The 26298-nt window shown below is 41.0% G+C and overlaps 1 protein-coding gene across 1 annotated transcript in view; it reads left to right on the top strand.

Moving 5' to 3' along the window:
* The window catches only part of tenm4 (teneurin transmembrane protein 4), a 151405-nt gene that overhangs the window by 63341 nt on the left and 61766 nt on the right, over positions 1–26298 (top strand). The window contains 6 exon segments of the mRNA XM_030744093.1: positions 7183–7432; positions 10076–10174; positions 11032–11267; positions 17684–17848; positions 20565–20779; positions 21927–22137. Of these exon segments, the coding sequence (XP_030599953.1) occupies positions 7183–7432; positions 10076–10174; positions 11032–11267; positions 17684–17848; positions 20565–20779; positions 21927–22137 (1176 nt within the window).

The following is a 26298-nucleotide window of genomic DNA, read 5'->3' as shown; positions in this document are numbered from 1 at the left end:
TGCCCCTGTTTTTCTGAGTATTCGAGGTTCTGTTTTGAACTGACACAGAAAGAGAAATTGGTTTCTGTTAGTAATGGTTTGGAGTTATCAATGAACTAGAGCCAACAGACAGTTTGTCCGGTTCCATTCAACTCGCTGTCCATCAGTGCACAGAGACCATGGCTAATGCATTTTACATACCTGCATATCTTCTTTTCATTGACATAAAGTGAGATGCATTACTTCCATTGTATGATGCTTGGAGGCCATCTGTGCCCTCTAACAAAATCTCCAACCTCTTGATGGATATGCAGCAGAGTGACATACAGAACCACTTGTCTTGTTCTTTCTAAGGTAGCTCAGAGACTGACAGAAAATCCATTAGATCTCAGAAAGGCTGAGAGAAGCATTTGCAAGCAGATCCTTATAGATTACACTGCATTCTGCTGTTAACCCTGGAGTTTTTAAAATCATGTTATTAATATAATTTTGTTGTGTTATTAAAAGCAAACACATTTTTTGTGTGAATCTCATTCTTTTCTAATTTCTAACCTCATTTTTAAACGCCTGTTTTAGGATCTCTGAAATATCAGTTAGTGATGAAGGTGAAACTGTAGTCACAATTCAGTACTTTTCGCCCCATTTTCCCCCAGAGAGCGTCACGTGTTGCTCACGGCACCTGTTACCTCTCAGATGGGTCGACAGACAGCTAAAATTCCCACGTCTCCTCCGTTCAGACGTTTCTAACGGTGTAAGAAAAAACAAGTCCGGCAGAGAGAGCCAGCCTCAGAGAGTCAGTAGAGAGTGCAGCTTCACTGCCTTCATGACAAATTCTATTTGTATTTTTATAGACAAGTGGTACTCAACTGGAAATTTTGCTCCTGTGATTAGCCATAGGGGATGTAGCAGTAAGCAAGATTTAATGATTTATCTGGGCGCTTGATAGCTTTTGATTAATTCTGCATTGAATGGCTCACACCTCAGTGCGTCGCTCGGGTGTTTGCGTGTCATATTGCTTTATTTCATCAGGTGTGGCCATCAGTGCCATAGATTTCATCCACTGTCCTCGTTCAGAAATAGAACATCTCCCAGGTCTTTACACGAATGGCAAACAGAGAACCCGGCCTCAGCATGTGGTTTACCAAATTATTCCACTGAAGCATTTTTGGGTGTTTGTCAGTGGAGGTTTATGGTTACCGGGAGTTACTATATAAATGAATCTGAATAGCACCATATCTGACATTCCTATATCCACTGAATTAAAGAGCCGACATAATGCTAATGTATAGGTTAATACTTTTATTTTTGTTTAGGTTTATATAGTTTGATGCTCAAAGAGAAAATATTACATATAACACCTCTTTTCAGTCTTAAATGCCAACGTCTCCAACCCAGAAAGCCCAACCGGCTCTAACTGGCTCCACTGGTGCTGGATTGGATCAGATGTAGTGACGTTCTTCTGCTCATTTTACTGTTGCTGTAACTGATGGAGAGTAAAAGTCCTAGTGGAAAAGTTTTTCATTAACATGCTCACTCAGTAGCTCATGAGTCAGTGATCACGCCCAGAACCTCTCATACTTCGACATAACCTGGATTTCGAATGCTTAAATAAAAATAGCAAATCGTTCTCTATTGCATTTCCTTTGTGTTACATTAGCAGAAATATTAGGAGCGGTTTGAATTATTTTGTGTTGTTTTAGGGTATTTTGTTTGTTTGTTTGTGAAAGGTCAACTGTTAATTTTTTCTTAATCTTTTGCCTCAGTTTTGTGTCACCGTTTTTCACAAATGGGACAGCAGTAATTATAACATTCCACCAATAGACATTCCTGTTATTTCTCAGGGTGCGGGGCGAGGTCGTAGCTAATGAAGTGGATTTGCCTTAATTACTTGTCTAGAAAAGCATCAGGAGGCCTTAACCAGCGCGTACATCTGTTAGAAAGAAAAATGAAAATGCCACATTCCCACACTGAATGGGTGTCTTCAGGCTTCTGCTGGGAATGTCCTGTGAAAGTTTGGCTATTGTAACAAACCCCTTCTCTGACTCTCTGATAACAAATGAATCTGCTTTTCTTGCCAGTTTTGTTGTGCAAAGCAGGTCAATAGAAAACCATTTATTTTCCTCCATCCTTTGGATAGTAGTAAATAATTGTTGCTGAATCGCCACATCTGTGGGGGTTTGTTTCACTCTGCTTGGTCTCATAACCAGCCGCCTTTCTTGTCTTTGTGCCTTTTCAGAAAAATAAGAGTGACTTTCTGCCTGGATGTTGAGCCAGGTACAAAGAGTGCTTATCTTTTTCTTTATTATAATCTGCTCTCCTGTGTATTATTTTGGTGATTGCTTATAGGTAAACAGGAGCAGGTTTGGTTAAAAACCTCTCAAAAGGCAATAAAATGGTTGGAGTGCAAATAGCGAATGATTTTCTGTACTTTTCTGGGGTGAAGTGTCAAATATACATAAATACTTGAATGCATTTCTAGAATGTGGAAATGAGTGGGCTTTGACCCCCTACTGGGCCGTGATGGTACTGCAGGTGGGTCACAGGCTTGCATGAAAAGAAAAAACTTTGTAATTTTGAATTATACTTAAATTCTATTTATTTGTGTTTACATTTCGAAAAGAAACAGAAAATTTTAAGTTAGAAAACTACATGTTTTTTTGTTTTTTTTGTGTCCTTATTTGATCCTGAACTCATAACTCATCAATAATCACAAACTAAAGTGGAGCAGTGGCTGCCAGGTGCTATAAGTAAAGCTGTTATTGGAGAATCAGCCTCAGAAAGCAAATCATGAGAAGGTAAAAGAAATGAATCAGTGAAAACACAGAGGAGGAAATCGTTTTGGGGCCATGTGATGATCAAAAGTGTGATTAAGGGTTTGGGTGGGCTGCAGAAGATTTTCAGCTGCTGATTTGCACCACAGCGGTCTCAAATTTGGAAATGGCTTTTCTATGTTACAATCTCCACAGAGGGGTCAAAGGCAGCGTGTGCGCCCAGGATTATTTTCCATCGGTGTTAAAGCTGCCGATCCATTCAGGTTAGGAATCAGGTTTAATTTCACATGAATGCAAATTCTGTGATGATTCAAATCTTTCAGTTTAATTTAAATGTGAACATCAGAGGAGCGCAGACTTCAGGAAGTAGGTTTCATTCAGTTATGTCACTGTTGTGGTCTTTAAAAGGGCGGGGCTCCTAACTGTATACTGCAATCCCATCCTGTGTACTTATTTATACTCGCGCTGATTACCTCCGCCGAGGTTATGTTGTTGGTTTGTGTGCATCCGTGTGTGTCGTTCCGCCTGGAAACACAATAGCTTGAAAAGTTTTGAATTAATTCTGATAAAACTTTGTAGGCGTGCAGAGTGGGCTCGTGTCAACGATCCATTAAAATTTGGCTTACATCCACCGAGGTCTTCAAGGTCAACTTCATGATTTATTGATTGAAAATTGACAAAAAGCCTTAAAACTTAGCAACTGTGATTCTTACAAGTGCAGTCTGTGCTGTCAACATATAGAAAGCACTGCATAAAGATTTAAAATATGAAGTGACTTTTGACCTCTGACCTCTCCTTCAAGGTCAGTAGATTGAGCTGAAGGTCAAAGTTATGATAATCATATAGGACTACTGTATTTAATTAAAATGGTTTCTTACTGCTGTTGTTTGTATGGCAACTTATAGGAGTAAAGGGAATGATACATCAGGATTCATTATAGTTTGTATCCAAATATCATGTCACATTTGACCTCTGACCTCACTTTTACATTTCTTCCAGTGACCCCAAAATATGTTCTATCTAAATACAGTGTTGCCTAGTTAGTTAGAACTATACTGCAGTGTAATATAATATTATAAGCTCCAGTTATTCATGTCCAGTTATTTACAAATCAATACCTGCTATTATTGCCTGCGCCTACATAATGTTTGTCTAATCAAAGCAAACATCCTCCTGCTGCGCTCATCTGATCTTAACTGCACTGCAAACTTCTTAAAGTGCGTTAAACTAAATGAACACACACACATACATAACCGTTCCCATAAAGTAAATACTGCCCGGAGAGTGAGCTGCCTCGGCGGAGGTTTGCGCCCTCTGAGTGCTTCTTGGTTTATGATATATTGATGCGCACCGATTTATTTTTGTGGTAAATTTTTTCGTATTATAGCAAAGCTCTTAAGAAGCAATGCCACTACGGTCCCCAGGTGGAACAAAAAATGTGTTAGAGAAATGAATTACTTGTTGCCCTACATTTGCTTGATGGTCATACAGTAGGAAGTAAAGTATTTGTTTACCAAACAGTAAATGCATTCCAGAGCAGCGATGCATTTGTCCTTGTGATATATTTCTCAGCGTATCTGTGGTGTCCCTGCATCTAATTAGCATAACCTTATTAATGGCTTTAGGGAATCGGGTACATTACCGAGCAGGAAGGAGGTCATCAACAACTGTGTGGCTTTACCTCGCACTAGTCGGCTGTTGATAATGGCGCACTTCTCTTTCAGAAATGCAGAAATGTGGCACCCAACCACCCGTCAGTGCAACAAATGCATCATATAGCAATTATTTCTTTCAGTGGATCCATCTAGAAAGGATGTAGATCACGTGGCATCGAGCCAGGTGAAAATTAAAGTGCTTTTTATGTTTTGTTCATAGTTAATGGAACGTAAAGAATAAAAACAGAAACACTAGATTGAAACACTATGAAAATGTAGCGTATAAAATTACCATGCGTCTTGTAAAGCACGTACTCGTTTACATCCTTGAAGAGTCACAGACTTGTTTAATACAGCGCGGTACGTTTGGTGTTGATTTTTCTTGCTGAGCCATTATTTAGCGCCAGCTCTCAACACAAAGGACTTTATACCCACTTTCCACAGTAAGCTTGAGCATTGAAGCTTAATAATAGTGTTTTCTGTATAGCCAGTGTGCACCTTGAAAGTTCTTATCCTTCCTGCCTTGATTGACACATGTTGATATCGGAGCGTCGTGTTCCTGACCCTAAAAATATCTGAAATGACTCTGAGCTTCTTGACTGGCATGAGTAGGTATCGCTTTAATGAAGGAGCTGATTATACAAAATAAGCTTTGTGTGTGTGTCTGTATTCTCCTCTCTCTGCTGTAAATTGGCAATTTAGTGTTGTGGATATCTGTGAAATAAAGGAGGCTTACTGCTATAAAGAAAAGCCACTCTGTGTAAAGCCGGGAGTTCATTGATTGATGAATGGCTTAGCAGATGTGGAAATAAATGGATACAGAGTGCACACAGTCATTGGTCCTCTATCGCGTGAATTGCACAGTATCAAATAGTGAATATAAAACCACAGGGTGCAATTTCTCCTTCTAGACTTCATATCTAATAGTTTCAAATCCTCTTAAATAAAGTGACAACAGAGTTGGTAAAACAGGAAAAAAATAGCTGCTAAAAGCTCTGTAATGGTACGTAACCGGCGGAGTCACCAGTGATTAAATCTGGATCAAATCATAAATTTGCAGCACTTAAACTGTGGCAGGATCGAAGTTTACAGACAAACAAACAAATTATTATTTATTTTTTAAAAAAACTGCGCTACGTGTAAATTCAGAAAAGCCGAGCAAATCGGTGCATTTCAGGAAGAGGCCGGCTAATCTGTTCACACAGGAGTCGGTGTCTGATCTGAGTAAACTGTCACAGGTCTCTGTGGGAGGTCGCGAGCACGCGCTGATGGAGGTCAGTCTGGGAAATAATGAGCAGAAGTAGGACTTTATAAAGAGCAGTTCATCTAAGGGCTTTGCAGTTAAGTGAAAAGGTGAAAAACATTGCTAGTTTTTCTGCTAATTTATACTCACTGCTCACTTTATTAGGTATACCGTGCTAGTACCAGCTTAGACGTCCTTATGGTTTTAGAACTGAATAATTCTTCATGTCATAGATTCATCAAAGCACTGGAAACACTTCTCAGAGATTTTGTTTCGCAGTGACACGACAGCATCACACAGTTGCTGCAGATTTGTTGGCTGCACATCCGTGATCCGGATCTCCCGTTCCGCCGCTCTGTTGGATTGAGATCTGGTGACCGTGGAGGCCGTTTGATCACGGTGAACTCATTGTCATGCTCAAGAAACCCATTTGAGATGATTTGAGCTTTGTGGCATTTATCCTGCTGGATGCAGCCGTCAGAAGACAGGTGGCGTTTAAATGATGCTCATCTAAGGGGCCTAAGTGTGCCAAGTAAATGTCCCACACCCCATTACACCATCACCATCAGCCTGAACCGCTGATACAAGGGAAGATGGATCCATTCTTTCATGTTGTTTACCCAAAAAATGCTGACCCTATCCTAATGTTGCAGCAGAAAAGACCAGGCGGTGCTTTTCCAAACTTCTCCTGTCCAGTTTTAGTGAGCCTGGACTTCAGTTTCCTGTTCTTAGCTGACAGGAGTGGCTCCCGGTGCGGTCTTCTGCTGCTGCAGCCCATCTGCTTCAGGGTTTGATGTGTTGTATATTTAGAGACCCTGGTTGTAACAAGTGGTTATTTGAGTTACTTTTGCCTTCCTATCAGTCTGGCTGTTCTCCTCTGGCATCAACAGAGCATTTTGTCCAGAGAACTGCTGCTCACTGGAAAATTTCTCTTTCTCAGACTGTTCTTTGTAAACCTGAGAGCTGGTCGTGTGGGGAAAATCCCAGCAGATCAGCAGTTTGGCACCAGCAGTCATGCTATGATCAAAGTCACTTAAACCACCTTTCTTCCCCATTCTGATGCTCAGTTTGAATTTCAGCAGGTCATCTTGACCGTGTCTACATGCTTAAATGCATTAAGTTGCTGTGATGTGTGATTGGCTGATACTTAGTTTAACAAGCAACAGTTGTACCTAATAAAGTGAGTGTTTGTGCTACTGGTGAAGCTATGGCTAATCATTTGTGAGACAGAATATTGGTCCTGACGGAGCTGAAATAACACCATAAGGCGCTGAATAAGCTTTGGGTTTGTCTTAACCAGTTAGTCTGCACACACAAACTTGCTTTCATGAACCTTTTGGATTGTGCATCCTCAAAGGATCTGCTGTATTTGAGCTATGCTGCCAAGCAAACCGAATCTGGCTGTGTTTGATGGCGCCTTCAAAGGTAACCCAAAAGTGCCTGAAAGCAAACGGTAAATGAATCGAATTGTTGTTCTTTTAAAATATCTGTTACATGTTTTATTTCTTTTCTGGGTTTTTTTTCTTTCTTTCAGACGGAGCCTTTCAAAATCACTCTCGGCTGCGGACGCCTCCTCTGCCACTCTCCCACTCCCACTCGCCCAATCATCAGCACCATGCAGCCTCTATTAACTCCTTAAACAGGAGCAACTACACACCACGAAGCAACCCAAGTCCCGCACCCACAGACAGCTCTGTTCCTCCGGAGGGTCCTGCCAGTGGTCAAGACTCTGGCAGTGCACAGGACAACTGGCTACTCAACAGCAACATCCCCCTGGAAACAAGGTACCCTGTAGCTTGTCTCCCAGACAGTGTACAGAGAATTTGGCATCTGGAAGACCGGGCTGGAGCTGGCGTCATTGAACTCGGCTTTTCCTGCTGTCCGCTCCATATTAAATTACCACAGTGCTAACAAGGAGCAAAGCAATAAAATGGAAAACATCCTGCTAGGGGCAAAGGCCTATATTTGTGATGAACATGATTTTGTGGCAAACAAGAGAAAAGTGGTGCTTTTGGATATTCGTCTAATACCAGCCGTCCTAACAGGGGAAGCTATTGAGTTTAAACAGCAGAGTAATTACAATCATGTTGGATAATACCAAATTATATTCAGGCTCCCGTGAGCAGGCTTCATAGCTCCTCCACTTCAGCCCCGAGTTTTATTTATTTCATATTAATCAGCATTCATTTCTCTAGTACGTTTCTCAATAGGAGGCCCTTGTGTGAAGTAGCTCTGTCAAGTGTTATTGTAACAAAGGGAATATCTGGTGTTTCTTTGGATGGTCTTACTGCAAGGCGGCATGAAATTAGGAATACCGAGGCAGAATTTTCTCAACCTTCCCAATGATAACGTTCATCTGGCAGCATTACAAAACCCCCTGAGCAAAACCTAACCTCTCACCATCACCAGCTGCGCTCATTTTATTAAGCAAAACCTTTACTTTTGAGTAGGTCGTTAAGAAAAAGAGTAACTTTATTTTATAACTGATGCAATTATTAGGATCTGTTTAAAGCAGCTTAATAAAAACAAAATCAGACAAATATTATATTATATTGAATAAAATATCATTCATAAAAAGCCAAAGGTTTTGCAGATTTAAATTTAAATAATTCCAAGCAAATGCTGTAAATATGTTTCAGTATTTTGTATTTAAGCAATAATAAAGACCCACCTACAGTTTTCTGACAGATGGTTTCCTGTCATGTATGTTGTTTGGACCCCTGTGAAGGTGCCATTGGACAACGATCGATGTCGATCTTGTCAAGTTGTTCGCCGAGTGCTGTTCAGGCTGATGATGACTTGATTGGTCAGCTCAGATTCTGTCAGTAGACCAAGATGAGCGCTGAGAGGGGACGCCGTTGCTTTCATCACTTTATTTTATCAAATCGTTACATCTCCATCGTTCTGAACGCTGAGCCGATAGACTCAACAACAGCATCCATTTACTGTCAGATTATTAGCCATTGCATTGCTTTACGTATAAATGTTTCTAAGAAACAAATGTTTGAATTCAGTGATTTATTCTTGTTTTATACGTTTGAAAATATTATATACCAGTGTTCTCTGTCTAAATGTTGCCAATATTTTTAATGTGTTCAGAAGTTATTAAAAACCGCTGGTCTGTGTGATAAGATACATTCCCATAAATTAAATAACTGTTGACAGGAAAATGGCTAATACCTAATTTGGCGTGGCTAAGAAACCAGTCATGAACAGACTTATTGTCTCTTCCTTCAGTTTTTGTGAGACGCTTCAGTCAACAGGAAAATGAGAATCAATTTCAGCTGGTAGAAGGACAGTTAGTTGTATAATGAATGATTACACGTCATCCAGCTCCGGTTAATCCCGCGCAGGTATTCCCCGTGGAACAGAAAGCAGATGGTGAGGAGAGGCTGAAACCACATACAGGATCGGGTCTTTCTAACCTTACTGCACTGTAAGAAAAAAATGACACCTAGCATAGGAAACTGAAACCATTAGTAACATCCACATGGACCCTGCGATATTAAATGACACTTTTACTAAGTTAATAGTATTTCAATGGCTCTCTCTCGTCACTTTTGTGAAATTTAATTGCACTGATAAATCCTGCACTGGTATATTTCCACCCTGCCTTGCCGCTGGAAAGATGCCAGCAGTTGGTCGGTCCTGCCCGGCTTCACCATTTTCTTTTCTGCCAAGTTTCTGCCAAGCATTTCTTTCTTCATTAAAAGTAGCATTCTTCCCGAGAACACAAGCTTGAAAGGCTATGAACAGATTTTGCTGCTGGCCGCAGAGGGGACTGGGATCAAAAACAAAGCTTTTCTCTTGTACCATGCAACGTGTTCAGCCTGCCCATTGCATGTGGACAGTTCATTTCTCCATTGCATTGCTGCCGTATTTCCTTATGGAACAGAGCTCTCATGGGGAGGGGGTAGTGCATTATGGGAGAAATGAGGCTCTAGAAACATTAACTGAAAATGTGTTTTATGACATGTAGCAACCATTAAATGGAGAAAAAAGTTGCAGTTGAGGATACTAAAGGCTGTGAAACCACTTAAAGTAGTATTTTGTGTGCAATAAACTTTAAGCTTCTTATTTGTAAGTGATGCATTGTTTTCTTCCGATCACAACCTCAAAGGAGCCCGAATACGCTAATGTTTATCAGAGAAGAGCAAGACGCTTGCAGAGAAGGGCAGGGCTCGTACAAAACCAGGTACGGCAGCGTCCAAATGAGGGGGATAAGAGAGCTAGATGTTATTTGTCTCACACCTTTGTAGAAGTAGTTCCATAAGGGCCTTGGTTTTCGTTGTCTCATACTGTCCATCTTGACCTCCATTCGTCAGTTGTTGATGTTGCTTGGTGATCACAAATTGTATTGGCCTTTGTGTATTTCTTGCATGCGTGTCTCACACTAGCTTCATATCCATCTTTCCACCTGTGTGTAGAAACATAGCAAAGCAGGCATTCCTAGAGACTTTACAGGACAACCTCATTGAGATGGACATTCTGGCATCAGCACGCCACGATGCCTCGTACAACGACGGGTATGTTGCATGTTTGCTATCTGGCTCTGACTACTGTCGGGATCTGCTTTGCCATGAAAACAATAGATGCCTGCACTGTTTTTCATCGAGCATCCTCTTGTTTTGAAACACTGTCAATCATCTGTGTACAGTCCTTGCTGTATTTGTCCCTTCCCCCCCATTTAATGCAACTAACAATTTGCATCGAGTAACATTGTTGGATTGTATTGCTTTTGAATAACAGTAAACACGACCGCTGTATGGAACGCAGTTGCCCGTGCTGTCTCCTGTTGCTTGAATAGGACATGTGACAGATTCGTCTTGATATTATGTATAAATAAAATATAGTCTCAGTGACTTTCCACATCATACATTGTAATATGACATTCAATCACGCTCATGTCACTGTTGCTCGAGAGCTTCTTGTATGCTTGTCAGTAAAATGGCCTTGACAACAGTGCCGCTGCCACTGGCTCTCTGATGGGCTGATCATTCGGCACTTGGACACATTTTCTGAGATAGCCAGCCATGTTCTTCAAGGGCAAATAAATCTGCGCGGCTCCACGCTGAAACCTTACACAGTGTATCTCTCCTCTACATAGCTCTGACATATGGTTACGGGGAATTACTCCTCCCACATTGGCATGAATAAATAAACAAGAGCCAGCTGTGGTCACTGGGATATTTAATATAGAGTCACTGTTTCAACCCAATATGTCCTCTCACTAATCTAGCATGACTGCGGTAGCAGTACTGAATATGCTTCGTATTACTTACCACTGGAACGGGCTGCACGTGGATAGACAGTAACCTGCAACATTGTGGTGATGAACCTCTCGTGTTTCTGTTAAGACTAACAGGTAGATGTGTTTTCCCAGGCACTTCCTGTTCAAACCAGGTGGAACATCACCAATGTATTGCACAACTTCACCAGGATACCCTTTGACCTCCAGTACAGTTTACTCGCCTCCCCCGCGACCTTTGCCTCGAAACACCTTCTCCCGACCTGCCTTCAGCCTGAAGAAACCCTATAAGCACTGCAACTGGAAATGTGCTGCTCTCAGTGCCATCCTCATCTCGCTAACACTGCTGCTCCTATTAGCCTACTTCATCGGTGAGTCACCTCTGACACTCTTATATACCGAGATATGCACCTCTGTCCAGCCACCCCCAAGCCCCGCCCCTCACTTGAATGCAGACACAGGATGAGTGCAAGCTTTATTGTGCTCCTTCTGTCATCCATTTTAATAGTGTTGAATCTGTCCTCTGCACCTTATATAAGCGCGGTTATATAGGGACTCATAGATTGACTCCTTGCCCACACGACTCGTCTGAAGAAACATTATCATTCATAGATTGGACTGACTGAATCTGCAGATAGGCAATCCAGTGTCCTGCTCTTGTGAATAGACAGGATGTGAAATAAATTAATAAGACATCAGCCATCACACAAGAGAGGACTGCACATTTAGAATATTCATCTTATTCCATTTAAGATTCCCTAAACAGCATTCTCAGGTCCCAGCTGGGTAACGACCATCAGATAAGTTTTGCTATTAAATCAGTTCTGCCAATTTTTACTGCTGTCCTCCCCGAAGGGATATGATATTCATATCTGGTCATACAGTCTTGTTTTCATCTCTCTGATCTATGTACACTACAGTGTTTTTGTTGTAAATAATCATAAGACGTGCCTGATGAAGGCACAAAAATGAAAAACTAATACTTAAAAGTACATGCAGGGGGATTCATCAAAGACAAACTGTGTTCCCAGCTCTGCATTCTTTGGATGTTGTGTTTATTTTTCAGGTCTGTTTAACTGCAGACTGTCATAGAGCAGCTTCTTCATGTTTAAAACAATCATTCATAACAATGTAACAGGCCATATCCTAAAAAAAAAAAAATAAAAAAGCTGTTTTTTTTCCTCTTTTAGAGGAGAACAAATGTTAGATTTTTTTTTTTAAAGTTTAAACAAAGCCTGCATGGGAATTCGTAGCTTCACGCTGTAAACTTTACAGCAAACACGAAAAGCAGCATCTTTGTTCTTGGAGTCAGGATTGGTTAAAGGAAAGGTTGTGGGTTAAAGTCCCAGTTAAAGGCCCAGTGAGGGGAGAGAGGAGTCATGTAAAAAGGTTTGTTTGAACTGTGAATTTAAATGTTGCCGTTCCCTTGATTAGCAGACAGTTCCAACAATCTCGTGATTGAAATAAAAAAGCAAGCAGCACCTTTTGTAATTAAGTAATGAAAGCTGGCTGTCACCCACTGTTACAAATTCAAAAAAAGAGCAGTTGATAAACACTTACATTTAATTTATTTTACCATATTAAGCACATCTGTTTTACTGTGAATTTTTGCTTAATATACAGATGGTTACACTGTTAAATTTAGTCTCCAGTAGAAAAAGAAATAATTCACTGTGAAGAATGGTAAGCAAGTTCATTTGTATGAAGTTGATGGGGGAAAAAAAAATCCTGATTCTTCTGCATGGTGTCACGAAGGAGATAAATTTCATGAAGGTTATTTGTTATAGATATGCAGTAACAATCCCAAAAGATATCATTTATTCTCCGCTTTAAGGACAGTACAACTAAAATGTGATTATTCGTTTTTGTGACCAGAACCATTTAAACTCTCCAATATATGCACTTATTTTAAATTGGTGCCCAATGCAATGGGACCAAGTTTTAGTTTGGCATCACCAGTAGGATCTGGCTGTAGAAGTAAAGATACAATTTGTGTCTTTTGCATGTGACCTGGCCAAAAGCCAGAGATCCCCATCAGCCTGATGGTGCTTAATCAAACCTCGTAATTATACCCTGCAAAGCTCAGACCATCTCTTCGATGCACCACAAATAAACATGTCGGAGGCCAGGCCTCACCCTAAGATCAGAATTTCAAATCAAGAACGTGGGCCGTATTTAATTAAAGGCTTGATGAGAAAATACATTTAATTTCAAGTGCAATTAATTATTAAGGCCCGTAATTGGGAACTCTGGGTGAGACGTCTAATGAACCCAATTATACCTCGTGACAGATGTTTTGACATGTCGCACAGTTTTATCACATCTGTGTAAACCGGAACATTTTGAAGTGCTGAAAGGTTGGGAGTTTAAGGCGTCACTATATCGTCTCGGTGGTTGCTTGCTCATTAGCACATTTTTTATATGCGCCTCATTTTATGGTCATCAGTATCCTCCTGTGTTCCCTTCCATTCACCCTGGGTATCTAACCAAGGACAGTGAGGTTAGGCCCCAGAAGCTTTTTTCACTTTATGAGCATGCAGACTGGAAAACGGCTCTGCAGCACTCAACATACTTATTTGTACACCTTTCGATACTTCCGAATTTCCTTGCAGTCAGTTACTGTAATTTTGTGTCCTTTCATTGACCCCCCCCCCCCCCCCCCCCCCCCCCCCTTCCCCATTTGATTTGTGAATTTTTGCAGATGTTGGCTCAGGGTTTTAGCTTTTTGGTAACATCCTGTTGCCATCAGTCACTCAAAGTTTGTCTGGATGCTTTGATGTAATGTGATATTTCAGTGTTTTTTACTGATTTGGCGCGCTGTATTTCTTTCCATCCAAGCTGGCACTGTTAGCATTAAAATATCTGATTTGTTTGCTCTGAAAATCTGCACTGACTTTAAGCAACGCTGAAGCTGGTCTTTGGTCACAAACTTCGTTCAATCTGAAAACATACGTAAGCAGACTGAGCAGTTCATTCATGCACAGCACTGTCTGCATTTTTTTGTTAGTTTCTTTTCATTTATTTATTCTTTTAATCAGCCCAGTATCACGACACGGACAAAAGATGAGTCCCTCTTTGATGCATTAGTATGAAAATTATGATGCACAGACGAGCTGTACTTGGTATATTCCATTAGGAGAGGGAGGCATACATGGCGTGTAGGAAACAGTGGCACTGACTTGATTTAAGTGTCTGAAGTAGCTCACAGGCTTTGTTTTATTTATTTGCTCCAATGTTACACCTGAAAATTGCAAGTTGTGTAATTAAAATGATCCCCAGCAGCCAGCATCATATTACTCACAGACCACAGAAAGGTGTAGATGTATTTAGGTAAGACATGAATCACCAAACGCTGCCATATTTAACACCTAAAGATTGATTAGCCATATGGCTGAAACATTTTTCAGTCCAGGGTATCTATGAGATTGCACACTATGGTGTGTTCTTTTTTTTTTTTTTAGATGCTCACAGTATTTTATGATTTTTTGCCCAGTATTATGAAAACGGTGTTCTTCTCATCATAGCCTCCTTTGAACTGTGCACTAATTGGAAAGTGCTGTGATCAGAGGATAGAAAAGTTTATTTCTGTGGCAGATCACCCATTGCAAAAAGCTCTGACTTCCTCAGACTGGCTGAGATGTCTTCTCCTACAGTACCTCTATTTCCTAATTGGCACATGGTGTGACTCAACTTCCTGCCAAGTGATAAGTGAAAGAAGGGCACAACATGTGCTCAGGACAAAATGGGCAGTGCTATATAGTACTCTTGACAGGTCAGTGGCATCATTGGACTGTAGACACAGCTTGTCACTGCCAGTGGCTATCATGTTAGAAGTACCTTGTTATTCCTGTTACCTGTCTTCATTTTGCAGCCAGTTGCAGCAGCCACATTACTATCATTGCACAGTATTTGCAAAGTTTGAAAGGCAAGCAAAACAAAATTAGGAGGCCTCTCCTCTGGCTCAGGTCCAATGCTCTGCATATCATAGATACCATGAAGGCACTGAAGTAAATCTTTAAGGATGGGAGAGGGAGGCTCTTTAACCGTTTTCCATTAGGGGCCTCAGGGACAGATGGGATGAAGAACGGGGCTCACAAAGACGTGATTACTAGGACACTTGGAATGACACTGTGCCTGGTGACTTTGCGATTGTTCAGCAACGTACACTGACTCTTTCCGTTTTGGCAGTTAGTGTAGAGCTACAAATCAAAAGGAATGTCATTCTGGAGCTCACAAAGTAGCAAATAAAGTCATCTGTCTCTTCTATGGTTGCCTTCCACGGACATAGTCGCTTCTACAAGCAGTGGGCAGGCACAGAACAGATGTTGGTATTGAAGTTGAACTTTTGTCATGTGTTCCCTGATAACCACTCCATTGCTAGTTATCTTTATTCATAAATCCATCCAACTATTTTAGTAAGTATTTGATACTGTTTAACAAGTGTGCTGCGTGAACATATTAAATGCTTTTTGATTGCTTCATGCACACGTTCTAGATTTAATATAATACCCATTGCTTAATGATGCAAACCAGGGTGTGTGTAAAGCCCTCCTGTTTTTACTCTGATGGAGACACAGTCATTGGTCTGTTGTACTACTAAAGGCTACAAATCAATCCCAGCCTTCTAGTCCATTGTGTTCGAAGGTTTGCTGTCTTTAATCTAAGCTGCACATTTCTAGAGGATCCTTTTCAAATACTGTATTCTCCAGCTTCATTATAGTTATTATTTTAAGTTTTAGGGGCAGCGCAGTGGTTTAGTGTTTAACACTTTTAATTACATCAGGTAGCTTCTGGGTCCAAACCCCTCAGTCCCTGCATCTGTGTGTGTTTCCTCCTGGTCCTCTGTTTTCCTCCCACAGTCGACATGTTTGTTAGGTTATTTGGTAATTCTAAAATTAGCTGCAGGTGTGGATGTAAGCATGAGTGGTTGTCTGTCTATGTGATGGACTGGTACCTGTCCAGGGAGTGCCCCGCCTCTCAACCTGTGTCAGATGGCTTCAGCCCCCCGGTAAACCTAATCTAAGTCAGCAGTTAAATAAATGGATGGATAAAGTTAGTTGTAAGCAAAATATCTTTATTCTTATTTTCATGACTTCAGGCTGCATTTCCATCAGGGTCGTTTTGTTCTTAATTCCTGCTGCAATCTTCAGAATCCAAATTCTGCCCAGCAAAGAGATTACAAGAAATGTGTTTGACTTTTGTTTTGTGTTCTTGTGTTGATTGGTAGTTTACCTAAATTAACCAAATACAGAATATGCCTTTGAACCAAATAAACTCTAGATGTGATTAAAAACTTTAGAAAACCTCAGCGTATTAAAAGTTGAGACACATATTCGGTAAAGTCAAGTGTTATCTGATTTGTGTGAATAGTCGCTGAAATACTTACGGGTACGAGCATGGGTTCTTGTAAAGGGAGAAAAAAAAAAAAAAAGCAGAAATTAAGAAAACAATATTGTACTCAAGAGATTGTGCCCTGAGCTCTGCTATAAAACTGTCAGTTAATTTCTCTCCTTATAATTTAATTGCATTATTATGTCCTTGAGGAGCTTAAGAGAACCAGCAAAACAATAAAATAGCTATATTGAGTTTATTAAGGGCCCTTTCTGCTGACTGTTGACTTCCATATTGGCTTTTGCTTTGCTAAGCTTGCCTTGTCCATTCTCTTATTGGTGATCTGTCATGGTCAGCCCCTCCTCCGTCTGTCCCGCGCTCTGCTGCCATTGTTACAAAGGACATTTCTTTTGTTGACTTTGTAAAATATCCGTGTGCTTCACTCACACTGAAACACCCTTGGTGTCTCCCTGCTGATTTGTTTTTTTGTCCTTACCGTCTCCTAGTTTGGCAGTGGAATGTAACGGTAATGTGGTTGGAAAAATGACAAGGCAGCGAGGATGGTCCAGTCCCAGTGCTGGTGTGGTGAGACAGATGTTGTCCCGTGGGGTCACGATAGCATTCGTCTTGTGCTTTTACTGCTCAGCATTTTGAGAAAATCCTGTTAACCATTAAACCATCCATTGTTCCTTGTTCTGTGTACTTCCTGTTCCCATCTCACAGCTGCCACCTTTAATACGTACAGAAAAAAGGAAAAAAAAAAAAATAATAATAGGTTTGTGAATTCAGTTCAGTTTAATTTTATTTATATAGCACCAAATCAGAGTCATCTCACGGCATTTTATATTGAATAGTACAGAGAAAACCCAACAGTCAAAACGACCCCCTGTGAGCAGCACTTGGTGACAGTGGGAAGGAAAAACTCCCTTTAACAGAACCAGGCTCAGGGAGGGGGGGTCATCTGCTGAGGGGGGAGAGACAGAGATTAATAATAACTAATGATTAAATGCAGAGTGGGGTATAAAAACAGCAGCCTAGGCCTATAGCAGCATAACTAAGGGAGGGTTCAGGGTCACCTGATCCAGCCCTAACTATAAGCTTGATCAAAAAGGAAAGTTTTAAGCCTAATCTTAAAAATAGAGAGGGTGTCTGTGTCCTGAAGCCAAGCTGGGAGCTGGTTCCACAGAAGAGGGGCCTGAAAGCTGAAGGCTCTGCCTCCCATTCTACTCTTAAGTATCCTAGGAACCACAAGTAAGCCAGCAGTCTGAGAGTGAAGTGCTCTGTTGGGGTGATATGGGACTATGAGGTCTTTGAGATAAGATGGGGCCTGATTATTCAAGACCTTGTAGGTGAGGAGAAGGATTTTAAATTCAATTCTGGATTTAGATATGATGCAACTTTAAAATTCTTATTAACATGGATAAATTCTGAGATTGTCTTATATTTCATATTTCAGCCATGCACCTTTTTGGATTAAACTGGCACCTGCAGCCCATGCAGAGACAAATGTACCAGCTGTCAGAAGACAATACAAGTGGCCTAACGTTTCCTACAGACCTGAGCTTGCCACCGCTAGGCAACACAGGCTTGGAAATACCTGACCGCAAGGGAAAAGAAGACAGTAAGTACAGTTTTCATAAGAATAACACATTTTATTTAAAAACACGATTTTTTTTTTTCTGAATAGTACTTGCTGTAAGTAAACAAACCTGAATGCAGCTGTTCTCATCTAGATGATTCACATGACTCCTTCTTGCACACTCACGTGCGAATTTGGAAGAAAAAAAATTTTTTTGAATCTTGAGGTTTTAAAAATGACATTTCAGAGCTCATGCAAGTTTATTATTATGATTTGGTCATCCAGTTTCACATTTTGTTCACTTGTCTCCATGGTATGGAGAGATCTGCATTGTAATCCTGTGAAAGTTGTTGTAAGTGGGAAAGTGTTATTTGTTCCTGGAGGGAGAAAATGGGACAGCTTAAGGGACTGAGTATCCAGGGGCTGGAGGGGGATTAGCCACTCTGTCCCCTTCAGAACGGATGTGAGCCTTTCATCTCCTAGCTCGGGCTGCCTTTCCTGGCAGCCAAAGAAAGCATGTGCTCACCCAACGGTACCAACTGCTCAACTCGAGAAAAGTTTGCTCTGTTCCATTCCCGAACAAATGGGCCCAGATTTAGCCATGTGATTTGCCACTGGCAGACTACAATAGGTAGAAGATAGGGATATTATCATATAGATGAATCCAAGAGTTGTCTTTTTCATTTACCGCGCAGCACAAGTGTGTTTAGCTTACAAGCACGACTATAGCAGAGCTTAGACCCTGCACAGTGCCCATTGCTGATAGGAAATCAATAGCTATAGTTTTCTAAATAAGTTTCATTTTGCTGTGCTGTCACCAGAAACAATGCTGGACTATCTAATGTTATATCAAGGTGATGCAGATGTGCACAATGTCGAAATTTGTTGATGGTCCTTTTTTTTTTTTCTGATTCTTGTGTTTCCATCAGAGCATTAGTTGTAGTTTAGCTTGCAGAAGAAAAAAAAAGCATTTATTTAACCATGAAGCCCATTATCACATGTCTCAGGTTATGATTTATTTAAACAGTCTGATGAGTACAACCATTAATGTGCTGCATAAATGCACGCACACACCAACATGTGGAGGACGTGGCTGTGTGTTGCAGCATTATGCAAAGCCCAAATCTGGGAGATGGAGAGTGTGTCCTGTACACTCTGATAAAACCCACTGGCACTGATTGACTTTTGAGAAGACTTCCATCTGGTATGCCACGTGTAACCCAAAGTGTCCTAGGGGTAGTTTGTATGGATGCCTGTTTTAGTAGACTCCACAGCTGAAATTAGCTCATCTACATGTGCAAACAGATGTTGCCCTTTCCGCAGAGTCCAATAAGTTGTATTACGGAGCATATGGACAGTTTTTAGCACTAGATGTGCTAATACCTGAGCGGGTAGTAGCATTAGAGATCCCTCTCTTCTATAATTACAATTTTCACTTTATTACTTTTCCTTCTTACTGTCAAAGTCCTGATACATTTCTGGTTTTTCAAGTATTTTCGGGCCCGTGTTCCTGTGACCATATGTGCAGTCTTTTATACCATACAACACAATTTTGAAATTATGTGTAAAATATAAACACAGGATACAATAACGTCTTTTTTTTTTTTTATTATTAAGGGTGCTTTTTACCCCTCAGCCTAAAAAGGCTGATGGGGTTTTGTTGTCACCCCGCCGGCGGGTGGGCGGGCAGCCAACTTTCAGCTTTGTGAACACGAGAACACTGTGACCTAGGATGTTCAAATTCACACCATAGAAGCATCTACTAAACATCTTAGAGGTCAAATTTTCTGAAAATCTTGTGAGCCCAATAAGTGGAGAAAGATGTCACCTCCAATGTTCAGAATGATGCCATAGATGCAGCTACTGAGTTAGCTCTTACATAACAATGCCAATCACAGAAAATGACAGTATTCTCAGTGGTTTATATTTATTATGATTTTAGCATTTCTTATTCCTGGTTCTTACTTAGACATTTGCAAGTCACTAAGGCCCATTAAGATCTTCTGAGACCTGTAATTATGTGTACTTGTACTTCCAGGGGATTCGTGCCACCTGAAAACATGGGGACGGGGGCATATTTACAGCTGCATTGCATCACCCTTCCTTTTAATTGCACCATCTAGGCATTTAATAATTAAAGAGAGTATTTGCTATAGTTTAAAAAAATACATATATTTTTTTTTCCATTGTTGAATTTTGGGGGGTTTTGTTGTTGCTTAAAAATTTGGCACTTCCTGTCTTATATTTTAGCACCCAAACTCTTTAATAAGAATATGTGCAGAATTTGGTGAAATAAGCCAGGCCTTCAGTGAAAAAGATATTTTCTGGGTGGTAGCATAAGCTGCTTCAAAACCTGCATATATTGTTCAGCATTCACAGAGCCTTAGCTGAAGTTACCCCTGTGCACTAATCATATAAGTAGTTCTCCTCTTTAGCACATACACAAAAACATATATATAATGTCCATTTGATGATGGGTTTTGGCCTTTTTTCATGCATACAAAGGACCATATTTTGTTTGAGGACACACATTTTCTTACTTTTGTGCTCTCTCTCCTCTGGTGGAATTGTGACTGAAATTGCCGGCAGTAGTCGGGGGGGATCATTCATTATATTTTTTCTCTGGCTGTCAGCAGTGTGATTGAATATCTGTGATATGGTCAGACTATCATGCTTCAGCAGACTGAGTCCCTCTGCCATCCACATGGTGGATTAATGGTGTGATCTCTTTGACCGATTTACTTTGTGTGCAACGCAGGCAAATTGGACAGCTTGTTCCCAGATGACAGCTATATAGATATGGGAGAGATTGACGTGGGGCGTAAGGTCGCGCAGCAGATTCCTCCTGGTATCTTCTGGAGATCCCAGGTCTTCATTGATCATCCCATGTACTTAAAGTTTAATGTGTCCCTCAGTAAAGATGCCTTAGTGGGGATCTATGGAAGGAGAGGCCTTCCTCCATCACACACACAGGTAGGAAATATTTACATGTCTTTGATACTTGATGTATTGTGTTGTGCTTAATTGTGTGATAGGTGAGTGTGGAATTAAGTGGTCTGTGCACTTTGTTGCACGTTGGAATGTTTTCAGTAACAAATCATGTTATTGAATGTTGTGTTTTGTTTGCAGAACACAATGGTTTATTGCAAATGTGATGTTTTGTGAAACAATTTCCAATCGTGCCTGCATTGTATAAGGATTCTGCTTCTTTTCCCATTTTTCTTCTGCCACAGAATATAAATTGGGATATTGTTTAAAAGAATCTATCTAACCATGTAGGAACATGTCACGAATGCAAACTAATCCGCAGGTTTTGTCTGTTGTATTAAGAATCACTTTCTCTGTTGCAGAAAGGATTTATGGGAAACTTTTTTAAGGTTCAACACCATCAGTGAATCACACAAAAAAAAATTGTGCACGGGGCAAAAAAAAAAAAAAAGGCTGATTTTTCTTTACACAAATTTTCCGTCTGCGTGTAGCAGAGAATGATACATCATGTTATTAATCATACCTCGCCACTTGCCTCCCACAGTTTGGATTACTTCTGTAAATGCAAGTGTGACTCGACAAATTGTTTATAGCATGAATTTTGTTTGCGCTAATGTCCAGTGTTATTGATTTTTCAGTCAGTCAAAAGGGGGGTTGGCTGTTTCCTCAATTTATACTTCAAAGAAAATCATCCGGAGTGGAGTTTTCGTAATGTGGCTGATTACACATAGAGTGGCAGATGAGTCAAGATTCCCTTCCTTATGTAAATGAAAATGAAATACCGTCTCATTGGTATTCATTGACTCACTGCTGATGTGAAGCAAATCGGTGCAGATGTTATTTGGTAAACACTAACTTTACTTTAATTCCTCCAGCTTCCCTTTTTTTCCACTTTAATAGTTTCAAACAAGGCTTTTATAAGATATGCGGACTCTGAAATTATCTCAGCCCATCCAGCCACGATGTGCCAAGACTTAACTCAAGCTCCTCTAGAATGATGAGTTATTCATGCAGACCAAATGATGCTCCACTATAAAGAGGGCTGAAAGCACTCAAGTCTCATGTGTCACTCTAATGGTGTGTCTGCGGTCCATCCATCAGTCTTTCTCACGTTCGGTGTTTCTGTCTGCAGTTTGACTTCGTGGAGCTTTTGGATGGGCGGCGGCTCCTGGCTCAAGATATCCACGGCCTGGAGGGGCCTGCGGCTATGCAGCGAAGCCTGGTACCCATCACTACACACGACACGGGCTTTATCCAGTATATGGACTCAGGCATCTGGCACTTGGCCATCTACAACGATGGAAAAGAAACTGAAACTGTCTCCTTCCTCACCACTGCCATAGGTGGGTGCCCTGGGCGTGACCTGCTGCTAAAACCTGTAATGGCAATCCATAATCCCTATAATACCAACCAGCAGCGACTCCACAGCAAACAACCCAGACTTGTGGGGCATGAGTCAGAAACACTGGTAGATTTCAAGAGCGAAGGAAAGTGCAGGTTAATCAAGGTGAAGCTGAATATTACAAAATCAGGACATCAGTGCTATCCCGCCATGCCCCTGAGTAGGGCATTGAGAGATCATAATATCCTCATTACCCTGAGTGTCTTCCAAGCGAATCAGGGGTCCAGCTTCTGAGAACCATTTGCATACAATTCAAAGTATGATTGTACCCTCCTGCTAGTGCCAGTTTTGATCATGATTTGCTCCAATTTCCATCTACTTTCCATATATCATTGTAGGAAAGATGTTTCCCTCTTCTGGCTCTAGCTCCGCGTGGCACACGGCTGCATTTCAGACATACGTCCTTCTTTGCGGAGGTGACTTCGTTTTGTACGCTTCTCTTTGTTCTCCCTAAAGCGCCTTTGATTAGCACCGCTGTATCAAGCAAGGTGTGAGAGGGCCCGAGGTGTCGACTTTCACGGGGATGGCAGCTGGGAGCTGTTCTCACATGCTCTTTAATTAAAAGCTCCTGGGCCAGAGTCCATCTGTGACAGGGGCTGTGCCAGGCAGCAGATCGATGAGAAGCTGTCCTCAACACCAAGTGGAGACAGGCAAGAGATGCACTATGCCCTCCCGCTGTGCCAACAACAGCTGTAATTCAATATCTAATATATGATATGACACAAGAAGGGGGGGACTGAGGGCAGTATGTTTACTGTTGCTTATTTCTTCTTGACTGGGTGTGCATGAAGCCCTCCTGTGGTTTACATAACAGAAAACACAACTAGGTAAGGTATTCTGTGAGCTGGATGGGGTGGGGCAGGAACTCTGCCTCTATTGAGTCGTATTGGAGCTGATCTGCTCAGAGGGAGGCAGAGGGGCCCTTTTTAAAATGGGTCACCGGTTAAGTGCCCTTCAGCAGAAACTGAATCTCACCAACTGCCTCACTTGTATTGAGCCACGGAGAAATGGAGTTGACCTTCAAATGGAACAACCCAGGTATAGAAATATACGTGAACAATATTGAACAGGCACACTCAGAAACAGCAGCAGCAGCATTGTTTAAAAGACACTAACAGTTAAATTAGTTTTGTGCTTCTGACACTGGTGGTAGGAACAGAAAAAAAAAAAAAAAAAAAAAAAAAAAAATATATATATATATATATATATATATATATATATTAGAGAGAGAGAGAGCTCTGTATGTGCAGTAAATGAAAGGTTTTCTTGGTGCACATTAGGGTTTAATCCCGGGATCCGGGATTCCCGGGAAATGCGATCAGAACCATTTCCCGTTTCCCGGGAAACGTTAGACGGGAAACCGGGAAAAAAGTCGCGCGCGTCGTTTTGACTTTCAGAAAGAAAAGAAAGCTTCAGAATGTTAAATTTAAGGAAATATTGAGAGAAGGGTTCGTTTAATGCGAAAAGCATTACTCTTCATTTCAGGCACGTTCAGCCTCCGTTTAAGGCTTCAGCCTTCATCTCAAGCGTTTTAATAGAGGTATTACACAGTTGTGCTTTTTTCCTCTTTTTGTTGAAATCGTAGGCAATGTGTTTACCCTAAGGTATTTTGTATTATATAATTTTATATTATTATATATTGTTATATTGCATTATATAGCCTATAAAATATGCCTGCCCTAAACAATAAAGAAATATCTGTTTAACTTCGAGTGTTTCTTTTCCTCGTTTGCAGCCGCTTACTAACAATCATGAATTAGGATACGGGCCTAATGTGTGAAGAAATTATCATGAAATAGATTGCTTTAACATATTTCGCTTTTAAAATGGAGTTGAGTAAAATGTATATTTTTTAGGCTATAAGGATTGGCCAGTTTTTCAAAAGACGATTCACAGCGAACCTACTTTAACCCTCAGACACGGTGTTATAAATTTGCTGTTGCCAGAATGGCAATGACCAAGTCGTGGAGCATTACTCAAGGCCCTGTGTTATGCCATATTATAGTGTAGTACGGTAGTTAACTTTTCAATGACTATTACAGCGTTCCACTGGTGGAGATATAGTGCAACAGATGTCGCCACGACAGCGTGGCTCAGCCTTTATCAATGCTGTGGAGATGAACCGTATTATTTTGCACCAGCAGTTGTAAAATATCTTGGTATAATTCCATGTACAATGGAGGAATATTCAAATTATATTTGTTAAGGGAGCGTTGAGGAACGATACAACACCGCATAGCTCGAGCACTCGAATGTCGAGATGTAGGTTTTATTGCGTTAATCAAGCCGACGTTACCCCCTACTGGGCATAACAGGACATAGCTGGAAAGCTACCTCTACAATATCACAATAGGTTAAGGCCGACACAGGCTACAGAAGGCCTAATTAAAATAAAAAAATAAATAAACTTTTTCCCGGGATTCCCGGGAAATGGCTCGTCATTTCCCGGGATTTGATTCATGTCATTTTCGGGAAAAATATTAAACCCTAGTGCACATAGCCGTGCCATAATATATCTGGGGGGATAGAGCGTCCCTGTCTTTAATCTGGGTTGCTCCTCATTATTTGGCTGTGGCTCCATGGCAATGCGAAATGTGTCCCACTGAATGTTTTGTATCACAACCCTCTGGAGCATGAAGCCATTTGTCCCTGCTGCCTGGTGCCAGGAATGCTTCTGCCTAGGCACAGCTTCCTATACGGGGAGGCAGAGACCCAGCACCAGCACCAGTGTCTTACTCCATATCCTGTTTTACTCTCCAGCACAAGTTCTTTCTGTACACAACCACCCATCATTCAAAGGTATCGAGCAACCTTAGAGAGCATGGCAAGTCGCTGATTAAAGTTGCCTACTGCGCAGTACTCTGTCCTCACCGACTGGAGACCCACACAATAGTTAGCTCCCCTGATATGAAGGGTAATGAATTTCAATGAAGCTCTGCTTGAATCCATGATTTATGCGCTGGCCAATGTTGAGTGTGTGGCTCAGAGAGATTCAGGGCCTCCTTTCCGTGCTCACAGCCAGTAGACATGCACAGTCTACTAACCTGCAGCATCCAGAATAGGAGCACTCCAGCTCATGGTTACTTAATTAACCGTGTTTGATTCACAGTGTTGTTCACCCGATAAATATCTCTGATAAGGATATGATAAGTTCTGTTATTGATGCTGGTATTATAATGTGTTAGTGGATCTTTGAGAGCCTTTCTTTCTGAACAATAAAGGAGGCTCCACTCAGGTTATAATTATGATTGCCAATCTCTGGCATAATTATAAATCTGGGTGGGAATTTCTAATGTTTTTTATGTATACATATCACATTCCATTTTCCTAACCCTCAGTCACTGCCCTACCTACACTACTGGTCTTTGTAGCTTTGAGCAAAGAGTCCAGGCCTGCTGCTATAGTTAGATGTTCTTGTTGGAAGCCATCAAAACCCCACCAAAGAGCTTATTGCCTCTACCATGCCAGAGGATAGTTTCTCCTGCATCTCCCTTCACTAACCCAAAATGGCAAAGGCAAGCCTGCAGCACATTAGATATCTGCAGCATTTCTCTGCTCACTGCCTACTCCTCTTCCTTTTTACTGTATCTCTGGTGTGCCTGTATCTCTTTTCTCCCTCCTCTCTTTGTCTTTTTTTTTTTTTCCTCGGTCTTGCATTGCATCCTCAGTGATGATTGACTCTCCAGAGTAAAGGGAAGCTGAATCCGTGGCTCACATTTCTAGCCATTTGTGGAGCACAAGAGATTCTTTGTTCTGTAAGTTTTGCCTCAGAGTTTCTTCTGCCTGAAGGCAACGGACAAGATTGAATATTTTTCGGCACCATTTCAGGCTTAATTCAGTGAGCATCATGCTTCAGACTTCTGCTGTCTGCAGTGATCAGTGGTCAGTCTTATTTCTAATAAAAGCAAGTGTCAGAATATGGCACTGTAATACAAATAACTATTTTTCCAATTAATTTGATTTAGTTAGAGGGATCGCTGGAGGGAATGTTTGAAAGAGTGTGCGCGTGCTTTGTTAATTGTTTGCATCAAATTGCCTCGGTTTGTTAAATATAGAGGAATAAAACTACACGGTCAGTTGGAACGGCCGTGTCCAATCGCAG

Source organism: Archocentrus centrarchus, chromosome 13 (genome assembly GCF_007364275.1).
Source record: "Archocentrus centrarchus isolate MPI-CPG fArcCen1 chromosome 13, fArcCen1, whole genome shotgun sequence".
Taxonomy (NCBI): Eukaryota; Metazoa; Chordata; class Actinopteri; order Cichliformes; family Cichlidae; genus Archocentrus; species Archocentrus centrarchus.
Note: the sequence above shows the minus strand (reverse complement) of the source record. Positions and strands in the feature narration are given on the sequence as shown.